At 53.7% G+C, this 26,635-nt stretch overlaps 3 protein-coding genes and 1 long non-coding RNA gene across 4 annotated transcripts; 3 read left to right on the top strand and 1 right to left on the bottom strand.

Annotated features, from left to right (window-relative positions):
- Positions 1–894: 894 nt before the first annotated feature.
- LOC141567607 (uncharacterized) lies at positions 895–7,313 on the bottom strand. The gene is made up of 2 exons (XR_012490399.2): positions 4,722–7,313; positions 895–3,892 (listed from the first exon to the last, which is right to left on the bottom strand). It is a non-coding gene; the product is annotated as an uncharacterized LOC141567607 (long non-coding RNA).
- Positions 7,314–7,342: 29 nt separating this feature from the next.
- On the top strand, positions 7,343–11,999 carry RPS5 (ribosomal protein S5). The gene is made up of 6 exons (XM_019711629.3): positions 7,343–7,498; positions 8,281–8,389; positions 10,540–10,749; positions 10,902–11,030; positions 11,703–11,801; positions 11,879–11,999. Exons 2-6 carry the CDS (start codon positions 8,282–8,284, stop codon positions 11,945–11,947), a joined length of 615 nt encoding a protein of 204 aa, XP_019567188.1. The 5' UTR covers positions 7,343–7,498; position 8,281; the 3' UTR covers positions 11,948–11,999.
- Positions 12,000–12,070: 71 nt separating this feature from the next.
- On the top strand, positions 12,071–18,002 carry RNF225 (ring finger protein 225). The gene has a single exon (XM_019711625.3). The coding sequence runs from the start codon at positions 13,381–13,383 to the stop codon at positions 14,365–14,367; it is 987 nt and encodes a 328-aa protein (XP_019567184.1). The 5' UTR covers positions 12,071–13,380; the 3' UTR covers positions 14,368–18,002.
- Positions 18,003–20,165: 2,163 nt separating this feature from the next.
- On the top strand, positions 20,166–26,331 carry ZNF584 (zinc finger protein 584). Its single transcript, XM_088800715.1, is given in 5 exon segments — positions 20,166–20,804; positions 21,306–21,456; positions 25,355–25,542; positions 25,545–26,075; positions 26,077–26,331. Coding segments are annotated over 5 exon segments (1,221 nt in total). The 5' UTR covers positions 20,166–20,708.
- Positions 26,332–26,635: the final 304 nt, after the last annotated feature.

Below are 26,635 nucleotides of genomic sequence, written 5' to 3'. Positions count from 1 at the left end.
CCCTTGGCACTCCGAAAGCCTGTCAAGGCAACTGAGGCAGTCTACACCCAATTAACGAGGCACAAACCTGTGTCGTCGCCAAGGAGACGGCATCCGGATGAGGAAAGTCCCGCCCACGGGACCCTGGCAAACCGGGTGATTGGCCATTACCATGATTCCTTGCTTCCAGTCAGACTTCTGGGAGATTCGGACCCAGAAACGATCGGCCCTTCTCAGCCTTGCTGGGGTGGAAAAAACCTGGAGGGCTTTGAAATGTTCCGTTGAGCGTGCTACTTGCCACACCGCTGGGAGTGGAGCTTGAGTGTCAAAGCTCCACTGTTGATTCTAATATTTGCAGCCCTGTTTGTGAACTACAGCCCCCCTAACCCCAAAGGTGATGTTAACCCCACTTGTTCATCGGGGTAGAATAAGCTGGTCAGGTTTCCCACCCTCATCTGTGCCCATCTATTCCTTGGCTCCTGCCCCACATAAACACACTGAGTTTTGTCAGCTGGTTTAGCTCACCAACCCAGCATGTGACGCTGCCCAATTGCTCCCATTGTGTGTCTCGGAGGCGTTGGGACTGTCCGGCTCCCTCTCTTGATCGAATGCCCTGCCTTGGGGTTTGTCTCCCTGTCCAAGGACAAAGTAAGGGCTTGGTTTGAAACTCTTGAGTGGGGCTTGCCATACTCAATGAGGTTGGAGGGAGTGGTGGCTGAAGGACACTCGGAAGGCCGCTTGCCCATGTGCCTACCCTGGTGCCTAATGAGGGCCTCGCCACAGTTGCCGCAGAGAACCAAACGCAATTGCTGGCTCTCTGTGTGGGTGTGTGTCATGCAGGGTCTCTGGTCCCGCTCCCCGCACAAGAACGCAGGATATGGTGAGGCCAAAAAGGAACACTAACGGAGTCATGGGTAGAGGGTTCATGCTACTACTTCTTGCTGGCAGCTGGGTTGGAGACACAGGAAGCAGGAGCCACACAATCCGCAATCTGTCATCCACTTCTCTGCCAACCAACCAACCAACCTGCTGGCGTAGCCACGGCAGTTATATCAGTGGCTAATGGCTAACCAGTAACAGCTGATGGCCCTCTACTACCTGAGCCAGCACCTTTTCACGTGAGGCCAACAGCCTGGAAACTGCTCTCTGGGACTCTGTCCCCACACTCCACCCCTCCAGGGTCTTGCCTCACAATCTACATGACAAGCGTCTTCCGCAACAGGCCGTGTATCAGGAACCCAGCTCATGAGAAAAAGTTTCAGTCCACTTCAAGTAATGTCCCAGGGGGTGTCCCTCGATGTCCACCTACTTTCTGGGCACAGCCAGGGTTCTCAGGGTACCACCAGTCTTTCTAGGCACAGCCAGACTTCCTGGGCACAGTAAGGGTTTCTCAGGGTACTGTGCTGGAATAATAGTGGCTCACAGCCAAGGTGTTTACATATTCTCGATGGCGGCCGGTCGCAAACATCCTCCTGCACCCCAACAAGGGGTCTTCCTGCACCACAGTCTTGCTGGCGGCCAGGCGAGACACAGGAAGCAAACATCCGCCAGTTCCACTACATGGTGTTATGTTCCCAAGCAAACAGTCAAGCGGTCCATCAAATCAGGGATGGAAAGCAATTCCCCATAGTCCACAGTTATTCACCAGAGCTGTGCATTGACCTCACAGTGTGTGCTCTCTCTGCAGGGTGAGGGCTCCAAGTCCTCCCCAACCTGGGGGTGAGGGACGACCTTGACCTCACCCGCATCCTCCACCGAGGACTCAGCAAGCATTTTTTCCTGGGACTAAAAGTCCCGCATCTGGGCTGCCTCAGCAAGCACTTCCCAGCCCACAGGGCCGCAACGACCTTTGCTTTCTCCAGCCTATGCTGGCTGGAGAACCGTCCACATCTTCCCACCCCTCCACAGGGGTCCAGCTCATGAAAACAGCGGCCACCGGGCACCACACACTGTGTGGGGGCCACATGTCCTCCTGGCCAGGGGCAGATGACTCTGTTACCTGACTGAGAGAACCCTGCTCACTGCGCCATGTGTCATGCAGGGACTCTGGTACCGCTCCCTGCACGAGAATGCAGGATATGTCTAGGCCAAAGGGAACAATGGAGCCATAGATAGGGGAGTCATACCACTATATTCTCGATGGCGGCTGGTCGAGACACAAAAGCAAACATCGGCCAGTACCCCAACAAGAGGTCTTCCTGCACCCCAGTCTCGCTGGCAGCTGGGCGAGACACAGGAAGTAGGATCAACACAATCCGCAATCCACAATCCGCTTCTCTGCCAACCAACCAACTCCCTAGCGTAGCCATGGCAGTTATATTAGAGGCTAATGGCTAACTGGTAACAGCTGATGGCCAACTAGTCACAGCTGACAGCCATCTACTTCCCAAGCCAGCACCTTTACATGTGAGGTCGAGAGCCCGGTAACTGCTCTCTGGGACCCTGCACCCACAGTGTACCAGTATGTGAGCAGATTCCACCACTGGCTGAAGGTTCAGTGTACTACCTGGGGCTTCTCACTGCTGGGTCCTCTGGTGCACAACAAGGCTCACCAAAACTGGGACTTCTCATGCCTGTGCGTGCCCTGCTGCTGGAGGATCACTGAGCTCTTCCAAAAGGAAGAGCTCTCTGGGTGCATACAAGGGGCCTCTCCCTGGAGTGAATTATCTGGTGCTGCCACATGGCTGCCCATCACACAAAAGCCTTATTCTGTCCAGGCAGGCGTGAGGTTGCTTGCACTCAAGGAGGTTGGAGGTCCAATTGAATGCAGGCACTGGTGTGGGGGACTTGTCTGGGTGGGGGCTGGCTGCAAGGTCTGTGGAAGGTCAGCATACCCTCTCCACTTTTATTGAAGTCTGTTCACTAAGTGGATCCTGCTCCCTCCCCAAGGCTAATGCTGGGAGTAGCAACAAAAACACCCCCACTACACTCACTGGTCACATACAGGGGGCTTCAGGAGCGAAACCCTTGGTCACACATGTACTGGAAAGGAAGTGGGGCTCCCACATGAGGAATCCAGCTCCTGCAAATTGTCAGGTACCTGGACTGGAGCTCATGCCAAGGCCACTGTGGGGACAGAACCCCAAAAAGCAGTTTCCAGGCTCTCGGCCTCACATAGACAGGTGCTGGCTCAGGTAGCAAATGGCCATCAACTGTGATTGCATGGCCATCAGCTGTGGCTAGTTGGCCGTCAGCTGTAACCAGTGAGCCATTGGCCACTAATATAACTGCTGTGGCTAGGCTAGCAGAAAAAATGGGGGCTAGCAAGAAGACGGTGGCTGAGCTAGCAAGCGCAGATTGCGGTTAGGATGGCGGGTTGTGGACAGTGTGGATCCAGCCTCCAGTGAGACTATAGTGCCGCTAGCAAGAATATACTAGTATGACTCCCCTACCTATGGCTCCGTGGGTGTTCCTTTTTGGCCTCACCATATCCTGCGTTCTAGTGTGGGGAGCAGGAGCAGAGACCCTGCAGGCCGCCTTGCAGGACAAATAGCACAGCGAGCAGGGTCTCCCGCATGACAGCCACAACCCTGGACGCCTGTGCCCTGGGGAAGTTGTCCTGCTGCCTGCTGTCCCTCCACACCCGTCCCCCTCCTGAGAGGGGGGGTTTCCCAGCTCTGTCCTCTGTGGAGGGTGCTCAGTTCCACCTCAGGCCTCTCCTGAGGGCCCAGGACAACTCAGTGGGAATCAGCCTAGGTACTCTTCCATGGTCAGCGTTCTGGGCTGCTGGAACTTCCAAGTAGAGGCTGGCCTCCAACTCAGAGAACTGGTTGCAGGATCTGGACAAGCTGAGTAAAAATGGAGAGGCCAGTAGTTTCCAGGAGGGGAAAAGGTAGCAGGAGCCATGAAAGCAAACCCCAGCAGCTGAGGCGTTCTGGATGGCTTAGCCAAATTTGGTCAAGAGTCTTGAAAGCTGTAAAAAGGGCAGAGACATAAAGGAATTTCAGCAGGAACTGAAGGCAGCCAGCTAGCTCAGTGGGTGAGGTGGTCAGGGAGTGACCTCCTTGCCTCTCCAGGCTTGGTTCCTCCCCTCTCCTCTACTGTCCTCTATCATCTGTCCTGGAGTGGGGGAGGGGGTTAGGACAAAGTCCAGCACTTGACCTAGCTGTCGAATGTGGCTCTGAGTCTGGCTGCATGGATTCAGCCTGGGATGCATGGTTTTCCTGCCTAGGCCTGTTTCCCCACCTGTAAAGTGGGGAAACATGGGCAACCATCTCATGAGGGGGTTGTGAGCTCTAGCTCTTTCCAGGTGGCCTCAATCTGCATTTGAAGCCCTGCAGTGGCTCTGGGCGGTAAAATGTCCAGATTCCTGAAGAACTGAAGGCTTCCTCTCTTTGAACCCTCATTTCCCCACCTGTAAAATGGACGGGATGCTGCCGCCTTCCTAGACTTGGAGTGAGGACAAAATGAATCAATCTGTTTAACAGTCTTGGCCCAGGGCTGGATAGTGCCTCAGAAAATTGTAGCTGCTTTTAGCTAATTTATAAAATGGTTGTCCATTGAGCAGACATTTATGGAACGCTACTGGGTGCCAGGCTCCAGACACTGCCTCAGCCATCTCCAGCTTTTGGAGCTACCCCAGCTGATTCTCTTGTGAGTATAGAGCTTTCTCCAAATCCTGATCTCTACACACTGGGCCCCGAAAGCAACCTCGAACCGGAGGCCTAGACGCAGCAAGTGGCCCAGGCCGGTTGCTCCCTCCAAACCGCTGCCCATCCCAGGCCAGCCAGAGTCCTACCCACCTCCTCCGATCCAAAACAACTCCTCCCGAACCTGAAGTGCAGGGGCCCAGCCGCTCGCTCCATAGCGTCACCCCGAGTGGGCTGCTCTGGGGGAGGACTTCCGTCTCACTGGTTCTCCAGTGGTTCTCGGTGGTTCTTCGGCACGGTGTCCAGGGTCCCTTTCTGCCCCCCTCCACCCCACAAAGAGACCTCCAGAGGAGGCCAGGATGCAGACTTCCTCCTGCCTTCTTTCAGGCCTAAAGGAACCTGTAGCAAAGGCCTGTAGGAGGCAGCTCAGAGGCTTGAGGGAAATATAGTTCCGCCTGGGAGCCGATGCAGTGGAGAAACGGGCAGGAAAGGAATGAGCGAACTTGTCGAGGCTTGACTGAGCACCATGGTTACCGTGGCGACCGCCAAGCCTACGGGGAAGGGTGGAGACGTCCGCTTCGGAGGAAAGCTGCAGGTTTCCTGCGACTCGCTATTGCCTTAGAGACGCCTCACATCATCCCGCCTTCCAATTACTTGGATGCTGGTGATTGGTCACTCCCAGGGGAGGGGAAGGACTTCCAGTCTGGGTCCACACGTCTGCACGTCCCTTGTGCAGGAGTGAGGAATGCCTGAGCGCCCATGAGTGAGGAATGCCTGAGCGCCCCGCGAAGATTTAGGCCTTGTCCTTAGACTCCCCCCTCCCGAAGCCCGGGTCCTCCCGGCTCTGTGACCTATAATTTCCTAAATTCCCGTTTCAGGTTACGCCACATTTCGATGCCTGGTTCTTCCCCAATATTCGTCTCTAGTCGTTCTCCAATTCCTGCCTCTGGGTCTTCCAAAACCCAGGTCCCTGCTTTTCCAGTTAAGGCCTTAGATTTCCCCCTCAAGTCTAGGTCCCTGTTTGTCCCCCAATTTGTGCCTTGTACCCCCAAATCGCAGCCATCACGAATCTGTGAGACTGTTCTAAATTCATATCCCTCCAAAGCACGGCGGCGGGTCACCTGGTGATGTCTATAAAGATGTCCATTATCAAGTGACCACCAGTGGCCAGGCCACAAGCTCCAAACTGGCCTTGTCTGATTCTGTTCTCATTTCCATGCTGAAGGGGGAAACTGAGGTTCAGAGGGGTGGGTCCCTGTCAGCTTTTGAAGAGAAAGAGGCAGGTGGAGCCCCTCTGGATCCCGCTCAGTATGAGGGTGAATGGTGTCACTAACTTTGCCCAGCCTCCCTGCTTTCCAAGTCAGCACCTCCCCAGGGGCAGCCCCCAGGAAGAGGCAGGGCCCCCAAGGATCAGAGAGGATCCCTCCAGGACCAGGGAGGAACCCACTTATCCCCTCTCCATCCCCACAAACCCCAGTGGGAAGCCCAAGGCTGCTGCTCTGCATATACCAGGGTGGAGAGCAGAGGTAAGGGCCTTGGCTTCTGGAAGCAGCTCCTGTGCCCCTGCCAGAGCCTGAGGTCTAACCCCCAACCCAGGCCAGCTTCAGGGCCTGAGTCCTGAACTGTTACTAATGACATTCCTGTTATTAATGACAGTCCAAAGGTACCCAGAGTCCCCGGTCTGAGATGCTCCTGGAATTGGGATAGGGCTGGTGCGAACCCTCACAATCCCTCAGTAAACAAACAATGCAGCTGAGTACCTGCTATGTGTATGCCCAAGGGTGGGCAAGTGGGGTCGGTAGGGACAAATGGAAGCCCTCCTGAGTCAATTTGCAGGGCCCCTTGGTGTCGGCACCCCTTTGGAGGCTCAGGTGGGCACCGGGAGATGGGGAGCCCCATAGTCCACTAGATACCGCCCCATGCCATCCTACCGGCCAGCATGAGTATATAGCCATTGTGGTCGCTGCCTATGAGAAGACCACCAGGATGGAGTCCACGTTCCAACTCAGCTAGTGTCTAGGTTTGGAATGTACCAAACAGGCAGGGCGTGCATGCGTGCGTGCGTGCAAAGGCTGGCATGTGCCTCCGGGGTCAATGGGGATGGCTGCAGAGTGGGCAGGGCACCCACCAAGGAGAGTGGGGGCTGTCCCTCAGGCCAGCTGCTGGGGACAGCCCTAGGCCCCTCGTGCAGCGATCCTCCCCCACCTCGGCCCGCACGCGATGAACCCGGATCGAGGAGACAAGGGGGGAAATCGACATGGGGTGAAGGGAAGGATCAAGCCAGAAAATGTCCCTTCTCCGAGGCTCAGGCCCGCTGAAGCCCCGAGCGCACTATTGTGGGAGGCGGACTCATGAGTGATGCGCACGTGGGGATCGGAACCAGCGGGAGGCAGTCGTGGCCACCTGACCCACTCCACAGCCCGGGACTGCGGCGCGCGTTGCCTGAGACGCTGTCGTGACCCGACCGAGAATTGAGGAGGCGCCGAACTGGCTACCCGCGCTCGAAACCTGCGGTAGGTGGGATGTGAAGACAGTGGCCGAACAAAGCGGCGAGCCCGAGCCGGACTTCTGTCCTCATTAGACATGGCGGCGCTGGCCTCATGGCGACCTCCGCGCTCGTGCTGAGGTCCCCAAGTCCGGACAAATACTGGATGTCAGACTTCCGCCAGGCACGCTGGTGGGGACTCTTTTGCAAATGCTCATGCGCTCTGCATTTACGTATTCCGTCTGGCGCAGAGGACGCTCTTACATTCTTGTTCCAGATTGGCCCATAAATACACTGTTCCTATTGCGCGCGGGTAGCCTCGCTGACCCGGAAGTTTTTGCTCCCATTAAAAGCGTAGGCAGGCAGCCTGCGGCCTTTTCCTGTCTGTGCCCAGGCGGCGCGTGTTGCACGCCGAGCGATAGAGACGCACCTGCTGCGCGCTGAGGTGAGGCCGCCGTAGGGTCGGGGATCTGAAGGACGATCAGGAATCTTACAGGGAGCCGTGTGGTGGGTCCCGAAGCCCCGGGCTTCCTTTGTGGGGCCTCACCTCTCCCTCCGGAAAACGCGCGGAGGAACCAGGTGGAGACGCAGGGTGTGTGCGTCTTGCCTCGTTGCTGGTTCCCCGCTGCCTCCGTAGCTCTGCCGGAAGCGGAGCTCTGGATTGTGGGTTTGTTCTCTGTAACGGCACATTGAGATAGGAAGTTTGCGTTATTCTGAGATGCACGATACACTCTCGACTTGTGTAGTTTTCCCCTGAAGAACAGACCCTAGTGCCTCGTTGGTATCAATCACGAACCGCAACCTTTACCTTGATAATGCGCAGAGTTCGTGCAGTAATCTTTGATGGCCGGTAACGTTTCTGTATTACTGAGGAAGATGAGTCCAAAGCAGTTAGTTGACTTTGCCAGCGTCGCAGAGCTCGTTAATGACATGGTCGGGATTTGAACTCCAGTGGAATGCCTTTTCAGGGCATTTGGCATCACCTGTCCAGCTGTGGTCCATGCTACAGCTGTGGCCCCGATGCCTGCCAGTTCTTGGCCCCAGGAGTCCTGGGGGAGAGACAGGTGCATCTTGCTGGCAGCTAAGTGGTTTCTCTAGGGCTCAGAAAGGTGGATCCAGAATTTCACAGCCGGGTTGGTTCCTCATAACATCCGAATTCACGGTATGTGGTCAGGTTTTGGAGTCAGTGGTGGGTGTGCCTGGGCTCTTAACAATTGCTGTCCCTAGGATGACGGAGTGGGAGACTGCTGCACCTGCAGTAGCAGAGACCCCTGACATCAAGCTCTTTGGGAAGTGGAGCACCGATGATGTGCAGATCAATGACATTTCTCTGCAGGTGAGGAGGGATGTGGTGGTTGTACTTCTCACCTGGGGGTGGGGACACTTGAAACTTGTAGCTGTCCTACTAAGTCAGGAGTTGAAGACATGACAGGTGAAAGGGTGATCCCTGGACCACCACGTCCATTTTTCCTTGTGTCCTATTTAGAGGTTGCTACAGTTTTTGTACACAAGATGGTTCTTTAGGAGCTTCACATCTCATGGGTTGTTTTTTGTTTTGTGGTAACATACACATAAAATCACCATTGTTACCACTTTAAAGTGTAAGGGTCCAACACCATTTTTTTGCATGTAAAATCCAGTTGCCCAGCACCATCTAGTTTTTGTTTTGATCTTTTACACTTGGCCTTATTAGGACTTTCGTGGGCCCTTTATAAAACAAGTTATATTTTGTGACTGTATTAGTACAAAGGTGAGTAAAAGTAAGGTTGGATTAGATTCATTGTTGTCCTTTTTTTTTTTTTTTTTTTTTAAAGATTTTATTGGGGAAGGGGAACAGGACTTTATTGGGGAACAGTGTGTACTTCCAGGCATTTTTCCAAGTCAAGTTCTTGTCCTTTCAGTCTTAGTTGTGGAAGGCACAGCTCAGCTCCAGGTCCAGTTGCCGTTTCTAGTTGCAGGGGGCACAGCCCACCATCCCTTGTGGGAGTCGAACCGGCAACCTTGTAGTTGAGAGCCCTTGCTCCAACCAACTGAGCTATCTGGGAGCTCAGCGGCAGCTCAGCTCAAGGTGCCGTGTTCAATCTTAGTTGCAGGGGGCGGAGCCCACCATCCCTTGCGGGACTCGAGGAATTGAACCGACAACCTTGTGGTTGAGAGCCCACTGGCCCATGTGGGAATCGAACCAGCAGCCTTCGGAGTTAGGAGCATGGAGCTCTAGCTGCATGAGCCACCGGGCCGACCCTGTTGTCCCTTTTTTGTTTTAGAAGAAATTAAAACATTTCGTTGCTTCTCAGAGCAGAGAGACTGAGTACCCTGATACTGTCATTAGTAACAGCCCTGTTTTTCACTCTCAATGTCTTGTAGACATTTATGGGTTTGTTGGGGGTTCTGCAAACTTAAAGCGACACACAGTAAATGTTTTAGTCTTTGTGGGTCACATGTAGTTTTTGTCATATATGTGTTTACTTCCTGGTTCTCTCTTTTTGTACAACCCTTGAAAAATGTAAAAAATATTTTTCACTTTTCCCTGGTGCTGTCTTAGGGGCTGGGGAAGCAGAAGTCCGCAGTACCAGTGTTCTCCCTGTTTTGAAAGCTGTGCAGGGCTCTAGTGTGAGACAGGACAGTTGGTGCTTGCATTTTTTCCTGCATGAAGACACGCGTGGTTTACTTGCTTGTTTGTGCAGGTGGTTCTCTAGCATAGGTAACAATCAATCCAGTATCAGAATCTCCTGTCCTTTTCCTGTTGTTGGTTGTATTTGTAGCAAAATATGGCTTGTAGATATCCTCACGTGTAAATAATAGGATGACCTTGGGTATGTTTCATAGTGGACTGTCCTCTAAACATACACATAGTTCCTCTGATTCACCCCCACCACCACCATTTTGGTGTTTTCCAAACATTTTCTTAAGCAGTGTTTGTATGTGTAGGAAGGATTGTTGTATGATTCTTTTAAAAAACAAGTGTTCTCTGGAGTGATTCCCGCCCCCCGTGGGACATTTGGCGATGTCAGTAACATTTTTTGGTGTCAAAACTGAGGGGTGTTCCTGGCATACTGGGTGCTGTTAAATGTCCTGCAGTGCACAGGACAGCCCGCCCACCCTCTGCCCCACCCCAATGATCTAAGACATCCATTGTGCGGAGTTTGAGGAACATTTAAAATGGGTCATGGGCTATATTCCCAGTAGTTCTCGAGCCCACTCCCATTAAGAAGGAAGTGCTGGGGTGGCCGGTTAGCTCAGTTGGTTGGAGCGTGGTGCTGATAACATCAAGGTTGCCGGTTTGATCCCCACATGGGCCACTGAGCTGTGCCCTCCTTTTAAAAAAAATAAAAAAACAAAAACCTCTTTTTAGTGACTTAGTATAGTTACTTGTTTAGGTCTTATTTTTTCATGGCAGCAGAGGCTCACAGCTAAGCCCACACAGGCGGGTGGGGACTGCCCTGAGTGGGTGCTCCTGACCACTGTCCTCTCTTTCTCTTGCCCCAGGATTACATCGCTGTGAAGGAGAAGTATGCCAAATACCTGCCCCACAGTGCAGGGCGCTATGCAGCCAAGCGCTTCCGCAAGGCACAGTGCCCCATTGTGGAGCGCCTTACCAACTCCATGATGATGCATGGCCGCAACAACGGCAAGAAGCTCATGACTGTGCGCATCGTCAAGCATGCCTTTGAGATCATCCATCTGCTCACTGGTGAGGTAGGCCCTGAGTCCTGTGGGGCCGAGCGCCCTAGTGCACCCTAAAGCCAGCAGCCACCCCACAGCACATGCTGGGCTCTTCCAGGTCATAGGGCTGAGGAATGGGAGGGATGCGGGCTGGCCGTCAGGCTTATGGCCATCCTGTCTCCTAGAATCCCCTGCAGGTCCTGGTGAATGCCATCATCAACAGTGGCCCTCGGGAGGACTCCACCCGCATTGGGCGAGCTGGAACAGTGAGGCGACAGGCTGTGGATGTGTCTCCTCTGCGCCGTGTAAATCAGGTGGGCCTAGGGCTTTTGGCACATGCGGCTGGGTTGGAGCAGCATTCAGGCCTTGGTGGAGTCCTTCCCAGGCCAGAGCTGGCAAGTGGGAAGGCTCATCCCTGTCTGCATGTTTTACCTGAAGTGTCATTTCCTCCAGGAAGCCTTCCTGGATTCCCACCAGTGCAGGGCAGGTCTTAGCTCTAAGCCTTTTCCTGGGTCACACTGGCTGAGGTGCAGTTTCATTTGGGTATATATTTTTACACACTGTGTGTGTGTGTTTCTTGGACCATTTGAGAATCAATTGCAGACATTATAACCATTTCCCCCTGAACACTTCGTGGTTGTCTCTAGGAACACGGATGTTTTATCCTCACCATCACTCCCGAAGAATTTAATAGCAGTCAAATAGCCAGTGTTCCCTCAGTGTCCCATTTATGGAGCTGTCCCCATCATGCCCTTTGCAGCTTGTTTGTTTTCAGTCAAGGGTCCAGGCCAAGAGCACTATCGTGGCAGGTCTCAAGTTTGTCATCGGGGACCTAATCTCAGCCTCTGTGTCTACACTTATTTTTGAGGGCTCCTGCTGTGCCTTGTCTCAGTGGGCAACAGCATGGTAGCCAACATTTGTTGGGAGCCCTGCCTGGTTTGGGGACATCCCCTGCCCCAGGCTTAGCTGAGCCCTGTACTCCCTAGGCCATCTGGCTGCTGTGCACAGGTGCTCGTGAGGCTGCCTTCCGGAACATCAAGACCATCGCCGAGTGCCTGGCAGATGAGCTCATTAATGCAGCCAAGGTAGGTGAGGACATGGTGGGAAGTCGGGGTGGGGGGATTCCTCCAACACCCAGAGCTGACTATGTGCCTCCTTGCAGGGCTCCTCCAACTCCTACGCGATCAAGAAGAAAGATGAGCTGGAGCGTGTGGCCAAGTCCAACCGTTGATCGCGTGGCTATAGCCCCAATAAATCTGTTTGCCCTTTGGGGCAGTGCCACCCGCCAGTGCCACTGTCTGTCCTTGAGGGGCTCTTGGAGCTGGGGGGGGGGGGGGGGGCAAGATGGCCCTAGTGTCCTGAGGACCTGCTCACATTTCTGGCATGTCTTTTGGCCTGTGGAGACCTGGATTCCCCAGGGAAGCACAACTGACTCAGAACCATGGCATTCTGGGGTGCAGGCCTAGCCGCCTAGAGTGTCCCAGCAGGTGTTGGAAATGAGAGGGTGGGATCATCCTGCTGGAGATGTCACTCTGGCCTGGGGAGGGTACCCATGTGGCAGTCCCCCATCTTGAGAGGCCTGTTACGTGGAAGCCAAGACCTGGGGTCTAGGCCATGACTGGTTCCTGCCCCTTTGTTGGCTGGCAGGGGCCAGCCCTGTCCAGTCCACGGTGGGGTATGCCCACACTCCATCCCAAGGACTCCGTAAGTCCACCCATCCTTGTCACTGGACAGTTTGGCCAGGGATTGAAGGCTGCCTCCCCAGCCACTTTGTGTGGTTTTGGCTATAGCCTAGCCACCTCCCTCCCCCACCAGGTTCTTCAGTAGCTACCAGATGGACGGGTGTTGAATGAGGGGGGCTCACTGGAGGGACCTGGGCTGTCAGTGCTCTGTCAACCTGTGCTATCATCTTCACACCACCCCCGACATCCGGCTTGGTGTTCACCATCCTGGTGGGTGGGACAAGCAGTCAGACCAGTCTGCCAGGAACCTGGGACCTGAATGAAGTGGCCCCACCACAGGCACCCTCCCATAGGGAGGGGCACTTAGTGTCCAGCTGCCAGTAGGCCATGGATTTGGGTCAGAACTGGCAGGGACGTGCCAGCTAGAGGGAGGATACACCAACAGGTAAGAGCCTAGTGGCCAGCTGGGGTCTGTCATTGGTGGGGAACCTCGGATCCCTGTTAGGGGCTTCCATTCTTGGTCTGCTGGGCACCTGAGGCTTGGGTGTCTGTCTTTCCCTTGGAGTCCTGCAGTGTCACTGCCCCTCTCCTGGGAGTCTGTCTTTGCTCCTGCCTGCCTGGGGTCCTACCTGGAGCCACTCAGTTCCTCTCAGGGTTCCCCTTCTCTGGGGCCTCCCAAGTCTAGCTCATCTGTGCTACTCCTGGGTTCATCTCTGGTCCATCCCAGGTTCCCTCCCTGTCCCTAATTCCCTTCAGGTCCGCTGTCTTGCCATCTGTACACCCCCCACCAAGTCCAATCCTGCCTGTACACCCCGCGTTGGACACCCTCTACAACTACCCCATCCAGTCTGCTCCTCCTGGGCACTGCTCTTCGTTGGGTAATCCCCTCCAGAGTCCAGCCCATGACCCTCCCCAGACCCCCCTGTATCCTTCTGACGCCTCTGTCCCGACCTGACCACCTCTCCTGGCAGGTACGGTCCGGATGCCCTGCCCTCGGCTGCCCTGGCTCCGCCCCCGGGCCCCTCAGGGCATGGGCCCCAGCTCCCTGGGCTCGCTCTCTGCGCCCTGCTCCCCCAGCGGGGGGACAGACGAGAATGAGGACGAGGAAGAGGGGGACAGCAGCCAGGGCTTGGGCCCCATTCTGCCCCCCGCGTCCCCTGTGGAGTGCCTCATCTGTGTGTCACCCTTCGACGGCGTGTTCAAGCTGCCTAAGCGCCTGAACTGCGGCCACGTCTTCTGTCTCGAGTGCCTGGCTCGCCTGTCTCTGGCCACGGCGGGCGGCGGCGATGCGGTGGCCTGTCCAGTGTGCCGAGCGCCCACACGCCTAACCCCGCGCGGGGGGCTGCCCGCACTGCCCACGCAACCCAGCCTGCTGCCCCCCGACGCGCGTGCACCCTCAGTGCGCCAGGGCTCTGTGCGCTTCGACCGGCGCCGTGGGCTGCTCTACCTGCGCCCGCCCGCCGCACCTGGGCGGCGCAAGGCCCGCAACTCGCGCCCTTCGGCCCCACCACCGCTGCGCCTCGGCCGCCCCCTGTCGCGCCGCCTGACGCTGAACAGCCCGACCTGGGCCTTCAACGCGGCAGTGGCATTGGCTGTGCTGGTGGCCGCAGGCCTCGTTGTCTCTGGCGTCTACATCTTCTTCCTCATCCCGCATGCCGCCTCCTCTGGCCCCGCGCGGCCCCAGCTCGTGGCACTCGCCCCGGCGCCTGGCCTCTCCTGGTTCCCGCCACGGCCCATGCTCGGGACACCCTGGACCCCGACCTGGACGCCGCACCCCACGGACGGTGACCTGGTCGCCGCCCTGCCAGGGGCTGCGGAGGACACGCTGGAGCCCAACGGGAGCCCCGAGGACCCAGCAGAGGCCAAGGGGACGCTGGACAGGCCCTCGGACAGCATGTGGGGGACAGAGGGTGGCCCAGTCTGGGCCCCACGGGCACGGGGCAGGAGAAGGGTGTGGAGGCCACAGTAAACTCATCTGTGCTGCAGGCCCTGTCTTCAGGCCTGGAGACCTCTGCATCATGCTGGTGGGGCCCTGCCAGGACCACTTGCCATGATCCCCTGAGGCTTAGCAAGGCGCAATAGCAGGCACCCATTTCTCCATAGGGAAGCCTGGCAAGATCATCGCTGTGGGGAGAGGACCTTCTCAGGAAGTAATGCCTACTGTCATTCTCACAGGGACGCTCTGGAAGCATCCCAATCCCAATCTCTGGGGGCATCCAGCTGAGGGAGCCCTGACCCCATCATTGTAAAGGTTTTGCTGGGAGACGCTCCTAAACCTGGTTTCCATGAGGGTCCAGTGGGAGTCTCCTAATCCTCATCCCTCATGGGGAGGGCCTGCTAGGGACACCCCAGCCCTGACCCTCACAAAGGTCCTACTGAGTACACCCCCAGGCATTATCAGAGCCCTGGGGGAGCATCCTCAGCGGCACCAGGGGCTGAAGGCTCTGAAAACCCCTGCAGGTGGCTAGGGGCCCCCCATCCTTAGAGGGCAAAGCTGCTGCTGCTGTTATTTCCGAGCCAAGCCCCCTGACCGGGTCATTGTAGAGCCAATAGCCCCCAGGACATGGAATTTGTTTTCTACTCTGCTGCCCGCAGGCTGGACCCTGGTGGGATTCAGCTGTCTCCATGCTGGTACTAGTTTGCCACCCTATACATCTGGCTGGGGCTTGGGCTTGGAGGGGCAGGGGTGCCCTGCCCAGGGTTGGGGAGGGACAGGTAGGGTTTGAGCCTCGAAGACTGGCTCCCACCTGGTTGTTGAGTACCAACTTGCCATGGGAGCCTTGACTTCCCCTATGGGTCCTGGCTTCTGGGATCCTCCTGATAAACTATGGGACAGCTGTGGTCACAGGTTCAAAGAGGCCAAGGTTGTCCTCTGGGTCAGACAGAGTCATGTGATTTGGGAGTTTGCTCCTGGACATCCCTGGCCTGCCCAAGGGGTACTGGACCCTCTTTCTAGCTGCTACAGCCCCTATTACTCCTGTCTCCACTCACTGATTTCTCAGGACTAATTACCTCCTCTCCGGGGCTCCCTCAGTGTTTCGTGGCATCCCTGTTGTGCCTCCAGGTGAAGCCTTAGTCCTCTCTGTGGACAGCAGCCTCCAGGGAGAGCCGCTCTTGGGTTCCTTTCCTCTTCTCAGAAGCCTTCTCAGAAGCCTGGGTTAGTCACAGCAGAGTAGATGGCAGCCACCCTCTGCACAAACTGAACATGAATCATCTCCCCTGTCCTCAGCCGTGGGCCCCGCCATCCTGCCTCACTTAACCCAGGGTTGGGATGCTGTGCAGCCAGTGGGCATCAGCATTTTCCACTGTGGCTTCTATGTGGCTGGAGGGTCCTGTTTAGTTTATTTATATGTGTGTTCTCTGCGCCTGGTATACAGTGTGTGCCAAATGGTTCTCAGTGGAGTGACTGCATTGCAGGTGACCAGAAAGCAGCCTGGGAATGCCTATAGGCACCCTGGACTCACCTGGTTGCCAGCCACAGCCTTCCTCCCTGTCCTAACCAGCTTCCTCCTGGGGGCTACAAGGAAGCTTGGCTTCCCCACCCTCCCATCTGGGAGCCAGAGGCCTCAGTTTCTCCTCCTGTGAAATGAGGCCAATGACAGAGCCCAGGGGTCGCTGAGCATCCCTGTCTGATTACTACCTTGATGCCTGCCTGCCCACTACCCAGGAACAAAGGGGCTGCCCGACACCACCCAAGGGTCCAGGATCATGAGGGACTCCTCCCCATCCTTGCTTATTCTCTGTGGCCACCTGGAGCTGTGCCCTCCCAGTCCCTCCCCCTGCCTATTCCATCCTTGCTGGACCCCCAACTCCAGGTCCTGCAAACACCCAGAGAGCAGGTCAGCCTCAGTGCCTAGCATGGTGCCAGAGAGGCCTAAACCCGCCAGCTTTTGGTTCTCTCTTCTGTGAAACAGGCAACAATAAACACCCTACTTTCGGGGAGAATTGATTAATCCACAAGTATTTATTGAGCACCTGCTGTGTACCAAGGGCGCACTGGGGGCACCTCAGGCATGAGGGACCTCATGTGACAGATGATGTCCAGAGGGTTTAGAGGAGCCTCCATCTCGGCCACACTGCCTCCCCCGCCACACTCTTGGGGTCCCAACTCCCCAAACCTTTCCTGGGTCCTCCCACAGGTCTCCTCACTTGTCCCCAAAGGGCACACCCGTTCTGGGCCATCGGGGCATCTTCGTGTGTTCAGGCCGAGGGAACAACGGCCATGGGGGGCCTCACTGGACCCTGGGAGCGGTAGTGTTCATATTAACAGATGGGGAAACTGAGGCTGACAGGCTGGGCAGGGCATGGATTCGAACGGGAACCAGAGAGCTTTCTGCAAAACACCTCTCAACTCCGTGCTCTGGTTCGATCTGGCAACTCGGTTTTGCATCCCGCCCCCACTCCACCCGTCTCCGCAGTTGCAGTTCTCTCCTCTGCCTTAGCTCTCCTTGCTAACACCCGCGGTGGACCACGCAGGGAAAGCGAGGTTGTCAGACACCGGGGACCAATCTGAGGCCACATTCCGGGCCCGGGCATGACTTGTTGCTATAGTAACTCGGCTCTCCTTCATGCGGCTGTGCGGTGGTTGCGAGCGCATGGTAGGTACCCCTCCGCAGAGGCGGGTGGAAGAAGCAAGGAAGGTGCGCCAGAACTGATGGCCAATTCTTCTCTATCTCATACTTTCAGCTAGTTGCAAAATGCAACACAGAGGCAGAGGGGTCATAGCTTACATGGTCAGGGTGACCCCAGTTTGTACCTGGGTTCCCAGGTGACTGTGGTTACAATGCCTCACCTATCTTCGTCCCATCCCTTATCTATCAAATGGGGAAATTACAACCTCAGCCCCTGGTGGGTGGGAACAGTAACATCCAACTGCTCCTATAGGAAGTTTGGCATCACTGCTCAGGCCTTCTACAGCTGTGTGGACACTCCCACCTCTGGTCACACTGCACAGCCCTTCACAGCTAGCTGGCAGGTAGCATCTCCCTGTGGTCACACAGCAGCCTAGCTGTCCGACCCAACCTTTCCCTAAGGAAAAAAGAAGTGGAACTGTGCATCTCTGGGATTAAGTTTATAATATCCTGAGTCTCTCCATCTGGTCTTCAAGAGAAGGGTCTGCGGTCAAAGACGAGTAAGATTCCTCACGGGAGGAACAACTCAAGTCAGACGGGACCCCGTTGAGACCCCAATGAGCTGTAATAAGAAATAATAAAAAGGAGCCTTGCCCCTCCTTCCTCTTGTTCTTGTGGGAAGCTGCTGCTTGCCACTGCCACTCCCTCTCACCTTATTGTGAGAGAGGCCCATTAGAGGATAAGATCAAGCTCTTTCTGCTCAGCTCATGGGACAGTTTCACTGTGAGAGACTCTCTCCCCCAAGGTGGTGCATACCGCACCTTAGTCATCTTGGGACGACATGCTTCGGCTGCTTTGGGATAAATAATTGGGTATTGAAATCATTTTTTTTGAATTGGTGTGAGTTTCACAGACCCTGCCTCTAATCATGTGATGCTCATTGTTTGTAATCAATAAATACTGTCAGTGACCCAATTCGGGGCTCCAGTCTCTTGAGGCTGCGAGTCCCTTGGTCCTCTGTGATTTAACTGTATATGAGTCTCTGTCTCTTTATTATAGTTTAACCCTCGCCGCCTCCCTCACCTTCCCACGGCTTGTGTTGTGCAGGACGCAAGACGCAACATCTCCCAAATGCCATCAGCTTCCCATGCTGCACTGATCGCGACCTTTTCCGGTGTCTGCCTGCAACCCAAACTTCATCCTCCTCCTGCCACTCTTCAGGCAGCCAGCCCTAGTCCCCTCCCCAGGAAGACTCCATTATCTCATTACCTGACCTTGTAGTGCCTAAGAAGCACTAAACCTAAAATCTGAAAAATGAAACTGTCACTGGAGAGGGCCAGCGAGATGCCCAGGCTTGGCTATCACACAGGTGGTCGAACCCAGTGGGGTCTGGGCTAGCTTCCACACCGGGGGTCGAACCCAGTGCTCAGGGAGGAAAACTGGGAAACTTAGCCGCTATGTTACTAGAGGATGGGCCCTCCTTGGCACGGTCTCCAGGTTCTTGGCATCTCGAGCAAAGAATTGAACGAGACACAGAGGTAAAGTGATGAGAGAAGTTTATTAGAAAAGACAGTATACTCCAAAGAACTAGGAGCGGGCCAAGCACAAAGAAAAGCGGCTAAAGACTCATTATTAGAAGAAAAAGTACACTTCAAAGAGTTTGGAGCAGGCCCTGAGCAAAAGCAAGGCTCAAGAGGCTCAAAGGGCTCAATGGCTCAAGGTGGCATTATTTGGAGAAAAAGTACACTCCAAAGAATTTGGAGCAGGCTGAGCAAAAGAAGCTGCTCAAAAGGCAGCTGCTCGCAGAAGCCTGGGGGTTTTATCTTTCTTTTTCAGGGATTGACTGTTCCGCTCTGGGCACAGGGGGGCCACTTACTTGACACCTGTGATTGATAAGGGGCCATTACCTCACCCTCTTAGATTGCACTCATCCCTTCCCAGAGTTCAGTCTGTTACAATGATATTAATGAACTTCTGGGCATATGTATGATATTATAATGACAGTATAATGATGCTAGGGTGAGATGGAGGTTGTGGTGGCCTCTACCAGTGGTTAGTGCTTAGGGAAGACAAGGGAAGAATTTGGGAGGTCTCCAGGCGGTGCTCCCCCTAGGTTGTGTTGGACGTGCAGGAATGCAGAGACCCAATTACCTGTCTCTAACTGCCTGCCTTATTTTCCCTGAGAGACATGGTCCCCATAAATCTCTGTGGGGAGTTGAGGGGCAGGGCTCTCTTCTTCTGTATCTGCTTCAAGCTGAGAAGGGGGTAGAGCTGTCCCTACCTAATGGGAATTCACAAAACTCTCACCCTATCTTATCTTAAATAATAAAGAGGGGTCTCTTCTTCCTTGGCCAGGGTGCAGTGAGGGTGGGTGGGTGGGGGGAAAAACATGTGGCAAATTAAGTCTGAGACCTTTGGGGGTCAAAATGTAGTGCTGCCTCCTACAGCCATGACCCAGAGTAAGCACTGGGCCTCTCAGATCTGTGTCAACCACACCTCTGCCCACACCCATGGAAGGGAACAGCCTATCCCACAGAGGAACGGGCTTTCTAGACATGTTTAAAGATATGTATCAGCCCAGAACATGTTAAGAGGTGGCCAATGTTAGAGACACAGCTCAGGTACAGGCATGAGAACAGTCTAACCCCAGGGCCACTCCTGCCCATTTGTAATCTCCATGGCTGAGCCTCTTCCGGACCTCTCATGCCATCCCTGGTTTCAAGTCTACCAGGTCCATCAATCAGTGCTCCTTGACTGAACTCCAATCGAGTGACAGTTGTGGGGTGTGAAGGTGCACTTGTCACACTCACGGCACGTACAGGACGTGGTGGGACCTCCCTGACTCTCGTACTTACCCGGCTCGCACGTCAGTGGGCCTGGGTACCGCCTGGACGCCGTCAGCCGCCCGCCGCCTCCCGCCTCCCGCCCGGAAACGTCCCGTCCTGGGCCGTCATTAGTTACGTCACTACGGACTCCCTGCGAGGACACTTATGGGAAATGTAGTTCGCGTGCGTCCAGCAGCAGCTGGTAGCTCCATCCCCTTGGCAATGAGCAAGGGGCACCGCGGGGGCAGCTGGAAAATGAAGTGAACAATCTGAGGCAGGCACGGAGTCAATGGAGGCGCAGGCAAGCACCCGCCGGGCGGGACTTCCGGCATTGCTCGCTCGCTCGGTCGGCCGCGGGTGGGTCCCTGCGGGTTCTTGGGGCGCGCCGCGCGGGCGGGGCGACTCCCCTCGAGCCCCGCCAGCGGAGGAGAAGGGCGAGAACCCTGGCCGCGTTTTTGCATGCGCCGTGGCCGCCGGGGTGTCTCCTACTTCCTGAGGCTCGCGTGTCCCGCGCCCCCGGAGGCGGCTCCGCAGTCCTCGGCACGTAGTACCCGGGGGAGACCGAATTTAGAAGTTTCCACGCCGGCTGGAGGTTGCTGCGCCCGAGGCGGGGGTCGGGTACTTACCCTGACTCCGCCGAGTCGATGCTCGTCCTGGTCAGCCCCGGTGGCGGCCACGCTGGGCCCGCGGGGCCGAGGAGGCGCAGGCGAGTGGATGGGATCCGGGTTCTGAGCACAGCAGTAAGGAAAGTTGTGGCAGGGGAGGGGACAGCCATGCAAAGCCAGGCGGAGGAGGGCCAGGTCTCAGAGATGCGTGTGTAGTTCCGGGTTGAAGCTGGGAACGGATACTGGGGGGAGGTTCAGTGCAGAGCTGGGGGAGGAGGCCATTGAGGTATAGGGCTGGACTGGTTTAGGATGGGATTGTGGGTGCTCTCCGTGGTGTCACTCTGGAGACACCATGTGCAGAACTGGCGTGTGGGGAGTCCAGCGAATTGCCAGTGGGATGAACTGGTGAGGTTGTGCACGGGGTGTGGCGTTCTGATATGCTGTGGTACAAAGACTTACATGCCTGCTGGGCAGAAAGGCAAACTGAAGGGCCCTGGGAGGGTACTTGTGCCTGAGAGGGAAAGGTGCGCATGGATTTGGTTGTCTCTGAGAGGTGATCTGTGGGACACAGGGATTTGGTTGGCAGGGGCTAGGGTGGGTCCTGTGTGCCCAACCAAGTACATGGATGGTGTCTGTCTGGTCACCAGCCTGTTGTGGGCTGGGTGCAGAATCCAGTAGTGACATGAGGAGAGAGGCACCAGTGATACTGGGGGGGCTGGGTGAACCTCTGAGGTAGGGGCCCTGGGAGGAAGAAGGTATGTGTAAAATGGGGGTGGGGGTGGAGTAGGCGGGGCTCAAATAGAAAGATGTCAGCGAGAGATGTGCCAGACACTGAGCCACAGGTCAAGGGCCTGGATGTGTTCCTCTATATTTTGGATGGCTTCTCTGTCCACTGTTGACCCTAAGGCTCAGCTGAATCCATCATTTGAGGACCTGGTGACCTTTGAGGATGCGGCTGTGTATTTCTTCCGGGAGGAGTGGTGTCTCCTTAATTTGACTCAGAGGAGCCTGTACAGGGATGTGATGCTGGAGAACTTTGCATTCACTATCTCGCTGGGTATGTCTCTCACACGCTCCCCCAGCAAACTGACCGTCTCTGCCTTTTCCCAGATGGAAGTTCTGTCCATTCTAAAGCCCCACCACAGAGGCAGGTTTCTTCCCAGGTTCCCTGTGGTTGGTGCTCTAAGCACCGGGACTGGGCTGTGTGCTCTTCCTGCCTCGTGGGGCAGCGCTGTTAGCCTCAACACCTGTTGCCCCACAGTCTTCTGGAGTAGGACTTGGGGTTCATCTATTTACAGTTTTCCCAACAAATCCCACCAGCTCTGCCTCTCTCTGGCCTTGTGACTCTGCTGAAGCCACTGCCTCTCTGTGCTCTGGGTTTCGCCTTCTTCCTCCAAAAGAAATTTGATAGGGCCCTCCCTGCGTCAGACTTGAGCCATGAATTCGAATCAGATCAGTTTGGGGAGTTTTGCCATCTTAATCTCTTTCAATTCATGAACATAAGATGTCTTTCCACTTATTTAGCTCTTCTTTAATTTTTTTCGACAGTGGTTTGTAGTTTTTAGTGTACAAGGCCAAATTTACTTTAATCTTAAGGATTTTATTCTTTTGATGCTGTTACATGGAATTGTTTTCTTAATTTCATGTTAGATTGTTCATTGCTAGTATATAGAAATATAATTGATTTTCGCATGCTGATCTTGTATCCTGCAATCTTGCTCTACTCAGTTCTAATAGATTTTTAAAAAATTTTTAGTGGGTTTCTCAGTGTTTTCCATATATATATATATATATATGGTGTCGTGTCATCTACAAATACTTTTACCTCTTCCTTTGCCTAACTGACCTGGGTAGAACATCCAATACTTTATTGGATAGAGTTGGTAAGAGGAGACATCCTTGTTTTGTTCCCAATCTTATGGGGAAAGCTTTCAATCTTTCACTAGCAAGTATGATGTTAGCTGTAGGTTTTTTGCAGATGCCCATTTCAGGTGAGGAAGTTCCCTTCTTTTCCTAGTTTGTTGAATGCATTTGTCGTGGAAGTTTCTTAGATTGTGTCTAAGGCTTTCCCATGTATATCGGAATGATTATAATTTTTGTCCTCCATTCTGTTAACAGGATGTATTACAGTAATTGGTTTTCATATGTTTAACCTTGCCTTACTAGGATAAATCCCACTCTGTCATGGCTTATAATCCTTTTTATATAATTCTGGATTTAGTTTGCTAGTATTTTGTTAATGAGGAGTTTTGTATCTCTATTCATAAGAGTTATCAATGGTATAGTTTTCTCATAATGTCTTTGTTTGGATTGAGTATGAGGGTAAATTTGGCTTCAGTGGATGGGAAATGGTCCCTTCTCTTCTGTTTTCTGGAAGAGTTGTGAAGTATTGGTGTTAATTCTTATTTCAGTGTTAATATTCACCAGTGAAACCATCTGGACCTAGGTATTGTTGTTGTTTTTCCTGTGCAGGGATTTAAAAAAATCTTTTTAAACCTATTCAGATTTTCTATTTTTTCTTGAGTCACCTTTGGTAATTTGTCCATTTTATCTAAATTATTTAACATGTGGGCATATAGTTGTTCATAGAACTTCCTCAAATCTTTTCTATTTTTGTAAGATTGTTAGTGATATCTTTTTTCATTCCTGTTTGAAATAAATTGAGTGTTCTATTTTTTTCTTGTCAGTGTAACAGTTTGTCAATTTTGTTGATCTTTTCCATCTCTATTTCATTTATCTCTGCGCTTTATTATTTCCTTCTTCTACCTTTGGGTGTAGTTGCTTTTCTGTTTCCTGTTCCTTAAGGTGTAAAGTTAGGTTTTTGGTTTGAGATCTTTTTTAATATGGGTGTTGTGACATAATAAGAAATATGTTTATCTTTTGTCTTTGTTTCCAGGTCCTGGCACACAGCTCCTAAAACTCTTGGAATCTCTGGAGTGATGAGAGTGTCTTTTGCATGCTAATGGGATGACTGGTGGTGGGGACCACTAGATAGCTTCAGGATGGTGTTTGGTCACCAGAAAGACCAAGCTATGATTGGAAGTTTGGATTTTCAGCCACCCCTCCCCCGAAAGCTTCCCACCCATCTCCCACCTCCTACCCTCAACCCATAGAGAGGAGAGGGGCTGATCACCAGTCACCAGTGATTTAATCAATCATGCCTAGCAGTGAAACGTCCATAAGAATTTCAAAACAACGGTGTTTGGAGAGATTCTGTGTTGGTGACCAAACATATTGAGGTGCTAGGAATGTAGTGCCACCGAATCTAAGTAAACTTTTCCTGAGTCCTGTGATCCTACGTTCTAGCAAGTTATTGAACCTGAAGAGGGATCAATAATTGTGGGAATCCCTGACTCATAGCCAGTGGGTCAGAAGTACCGGAGGCCTAGGACTTTCAATTGATGTCTGAAGTGGGGGCAGTCTTGTGGGACTGAGCCCTTAACCTGTAGGGTCTGTCACTAATTCTGGGTACTTAGTGTCAGAGTGTTGGAGAAGTTGGAGAAACTCCCCACACATTGGGTGTCAGAAGTGATGTAAGTAAAACAGCGTGGAGGTGTTCGTAACTATAATTTTCCCTCTAAGCGCTGCTGTTTCCCATAACTTTTATATGATGCATTTTCATTTTAATTTATCTCCAAGTGCTTTGTAATTTTCTTTGTGGTTACTTGAGTGTTTTATTTAAAGTCCATAAATTTGTGAGTTTCCCAGATTTCTTTCTGTCATTGATTTCTATTTTTAATTCCTTTGTAGTCAGAGAACATACTTTGTAGTCATTCCTCCAAAATCCATTGAGGCTTGTTTTATGTCCCAGCAAATGGTCTGTTCTGGAGAATGCACATGAGAATGTGAGAAGAATGTGTATCTGCTGTCATTGGGTGGCATGTTTTAGTGATGTCTCTTAGATTTAATTGATATTTGGTGTTATTCAAGTCTATGTCCTTGTTCATTTTCTGTCTATTCATTATTGAAAGTTAGAAATTGACGTCACCAACTGTTACTTATTTCTTACTTATGTCAGTTTTCCTTCATAGGAGGTTTTTTAAAAAAAAATTTGTGGTAAAACATGTAACGCGAGATTTGTCCTCTCAACAAATTTTTAAATGTACACTGGAGGTTCATTGTCTGATACTGTTTCCTTCCTGGTTGCCATGATGACACGCACTTCCTGTGGTGTTCAGGGGGCTGGGTCAGCATTGGCTTGGGCTGGCCTCTCATACTTTCTCTCTCCTAGGATTTGCACCTTTGAGATCACATGTGATTGCCCAACTGGAGGGCGAAGAAGAGTCCTGAGTGCCCAGCATAATGGACATGACTCTGGTCAGCAGAGCAGAGGCCAGGAGAGGTCCAGTTTGGTGAGTGGGGCTGGGGGATGTCTTGGTTTCAGTGATGGACTCATAGTCCACTGGGTGTGCTGGTATTTTGGCGCTGAGGCCAGTGACCACAACTTCCCACCTCTCCTGTCCCTTCTGGACACTCTGTGTGGTCTTGCCATCTGTATCATGATTCAGGCCCTGGATGATGCACCTCTGGCCTATGTCCTATCCTTTCCCCTTCTCTGTGCAGTGCAGAGATGTCCAGGAGTGACCTAGTTTGCATGTGACTTGAGATGCGTACGTATCCTTAAACTTGAACACTAGCTACTCTGTCATCAAGAGTACACACATCCTCTTCACAATGCAGCTAAGGCTCTGCTTGAAACCCGTCACGGGAGTATCGTGGAGGCCCCATCGTTCATCCTGCACTGCTCCTGTCTTTGTGTCCTCATCCCTGTTGAGGTGTTCCCTATCCTGTGATCTGGCAGACCCTATTGTGCTGGGCACTCTTTCCTCCCAGACCTTTCCCAGATACCTCCTGGTAATTCTGTGGTCCCCTTTCTGGGTGTGCCCACTGGGCACTGGTGGTGAAGGTGCCCCGCCCCTTGATCCAGCTCTGGGTAGCTGACTGCTCTGGTTCAGGTTGTGTGGGCAGGGCAGAGGAGGCCCCTCCCTGGCAGGTGGTGAGCTATGGCGGCTACCTGTCAGACAAGCACCCTCTGCGTGGGGAGTCTGGGAAGAACATGCCTGCCATCCTGGGCCAGCCCCACAGTGAAGGGGAACCATGCAGGAGCCCAGGGCACAGGGAAACCCCCTCATACAGCCCTCCTGTCAGCAGCAGCAGGGAATCCATGCTGTACAGAAGCCCCTTAAGTGTGGCATCTGTGGGAAGGCCTTCCTGAAGGCCCTCATGCTCCTCAACCACCTGCTGACTGACTCCACAGGGATACCCTTCAGCTGCCCAGCAGGTGGGAACACCCCCACGGAGAATGCAACCCTTGTTCATCACCGAAAAGTTCACATTGGAGACGTACCACACGTGTGCAAGGCCTGCGGGAAGCTGAAGGGTCCATCTAAGCTGAGGATGCACCAGGAGGGTCACACAGGCATAAAACCCTTCAAACGTGCTGAGTGTGGGAAGGCCTTCACCTGCAAAGATGCACTTGTCCTGCACCAGAGAGTCCACAGTGGAGAGTGGCCAGACCCCTGCAGCCAGTGTGGGAAATCCTTCAGGGTGTTGTCCACCCTCATTTGGAAGGTCCACACTGGGAAGAGGCCGTACATGTACTGGGAATGTGGGAAGTTTTTTAAATACAACCACAGCTGCGTGCTGCACCAGAGAGTCCATACTGGAGAGTGGGCTGTACACCTGCAGCCAGTGTGGGAAGGCACATGTGACCCGCTCTGGCCTGTACCAGCACTGGAAGGTCCACACCAGAAAGCGGTCCTATGCGTGCAGCCTATGCGGGAAGGCCTTCACCACCAGGTCCTACCATAACTGGCACCAGCAGTTCCACACCAAAGGCAGGCCCTACGAGTGTGCAAAGTGTGGGAAGTCCTTCAAACATAGCTCTACCCTCCTCCAGCACCAGTAAATCCACACTGAAGAGTGGCTGTAGGACGGGGTGTGGACACACGAGGTCTCACTCCAGACAGGAGGCTGAGGGGAGGAGCTATGCGAAGGTGCACTGGGCACACCCCAGCACCCACGTTGGGGGTGGGGGGGTGCCAGGTATGTGGGAAACTTTTTGGAGCTGTGTTGCTATTACAGCTTCCCAGGCTGTAATAGAAGCCATCCCACCTCTACCACCTGGCAGGTCCCCATGATGTGCATCCATCACCCCAGTGTGCTTAGGGACATTTAATATTGGGCAGACATTCATGCTCTCTGCTTTACATAGGAGAGAATCGTGAGTGGTGGAG

The sequence above is a fragment of the Rhinolophus sinicus genome, chromosome 8 (genome assembly GCF_057876585.1).
Source record: "Rhinolophus sinicus isolate RSI-liver-muscle chromosome 8, RSI-T2T, whole genome shotgun sequence".
Lineage (NCBI taxonomy): Eukaryota > Metazoa > Chordata > Mammalia > Chiroptera > Rhinolophidae > Rhinolophus > Rhinolophus sinicus.
The sequence above is the reverse complement of the archived record's forward strand: the minus strand, read 5'-3'. Positions and strand labels throughout refer to the sequence as shown.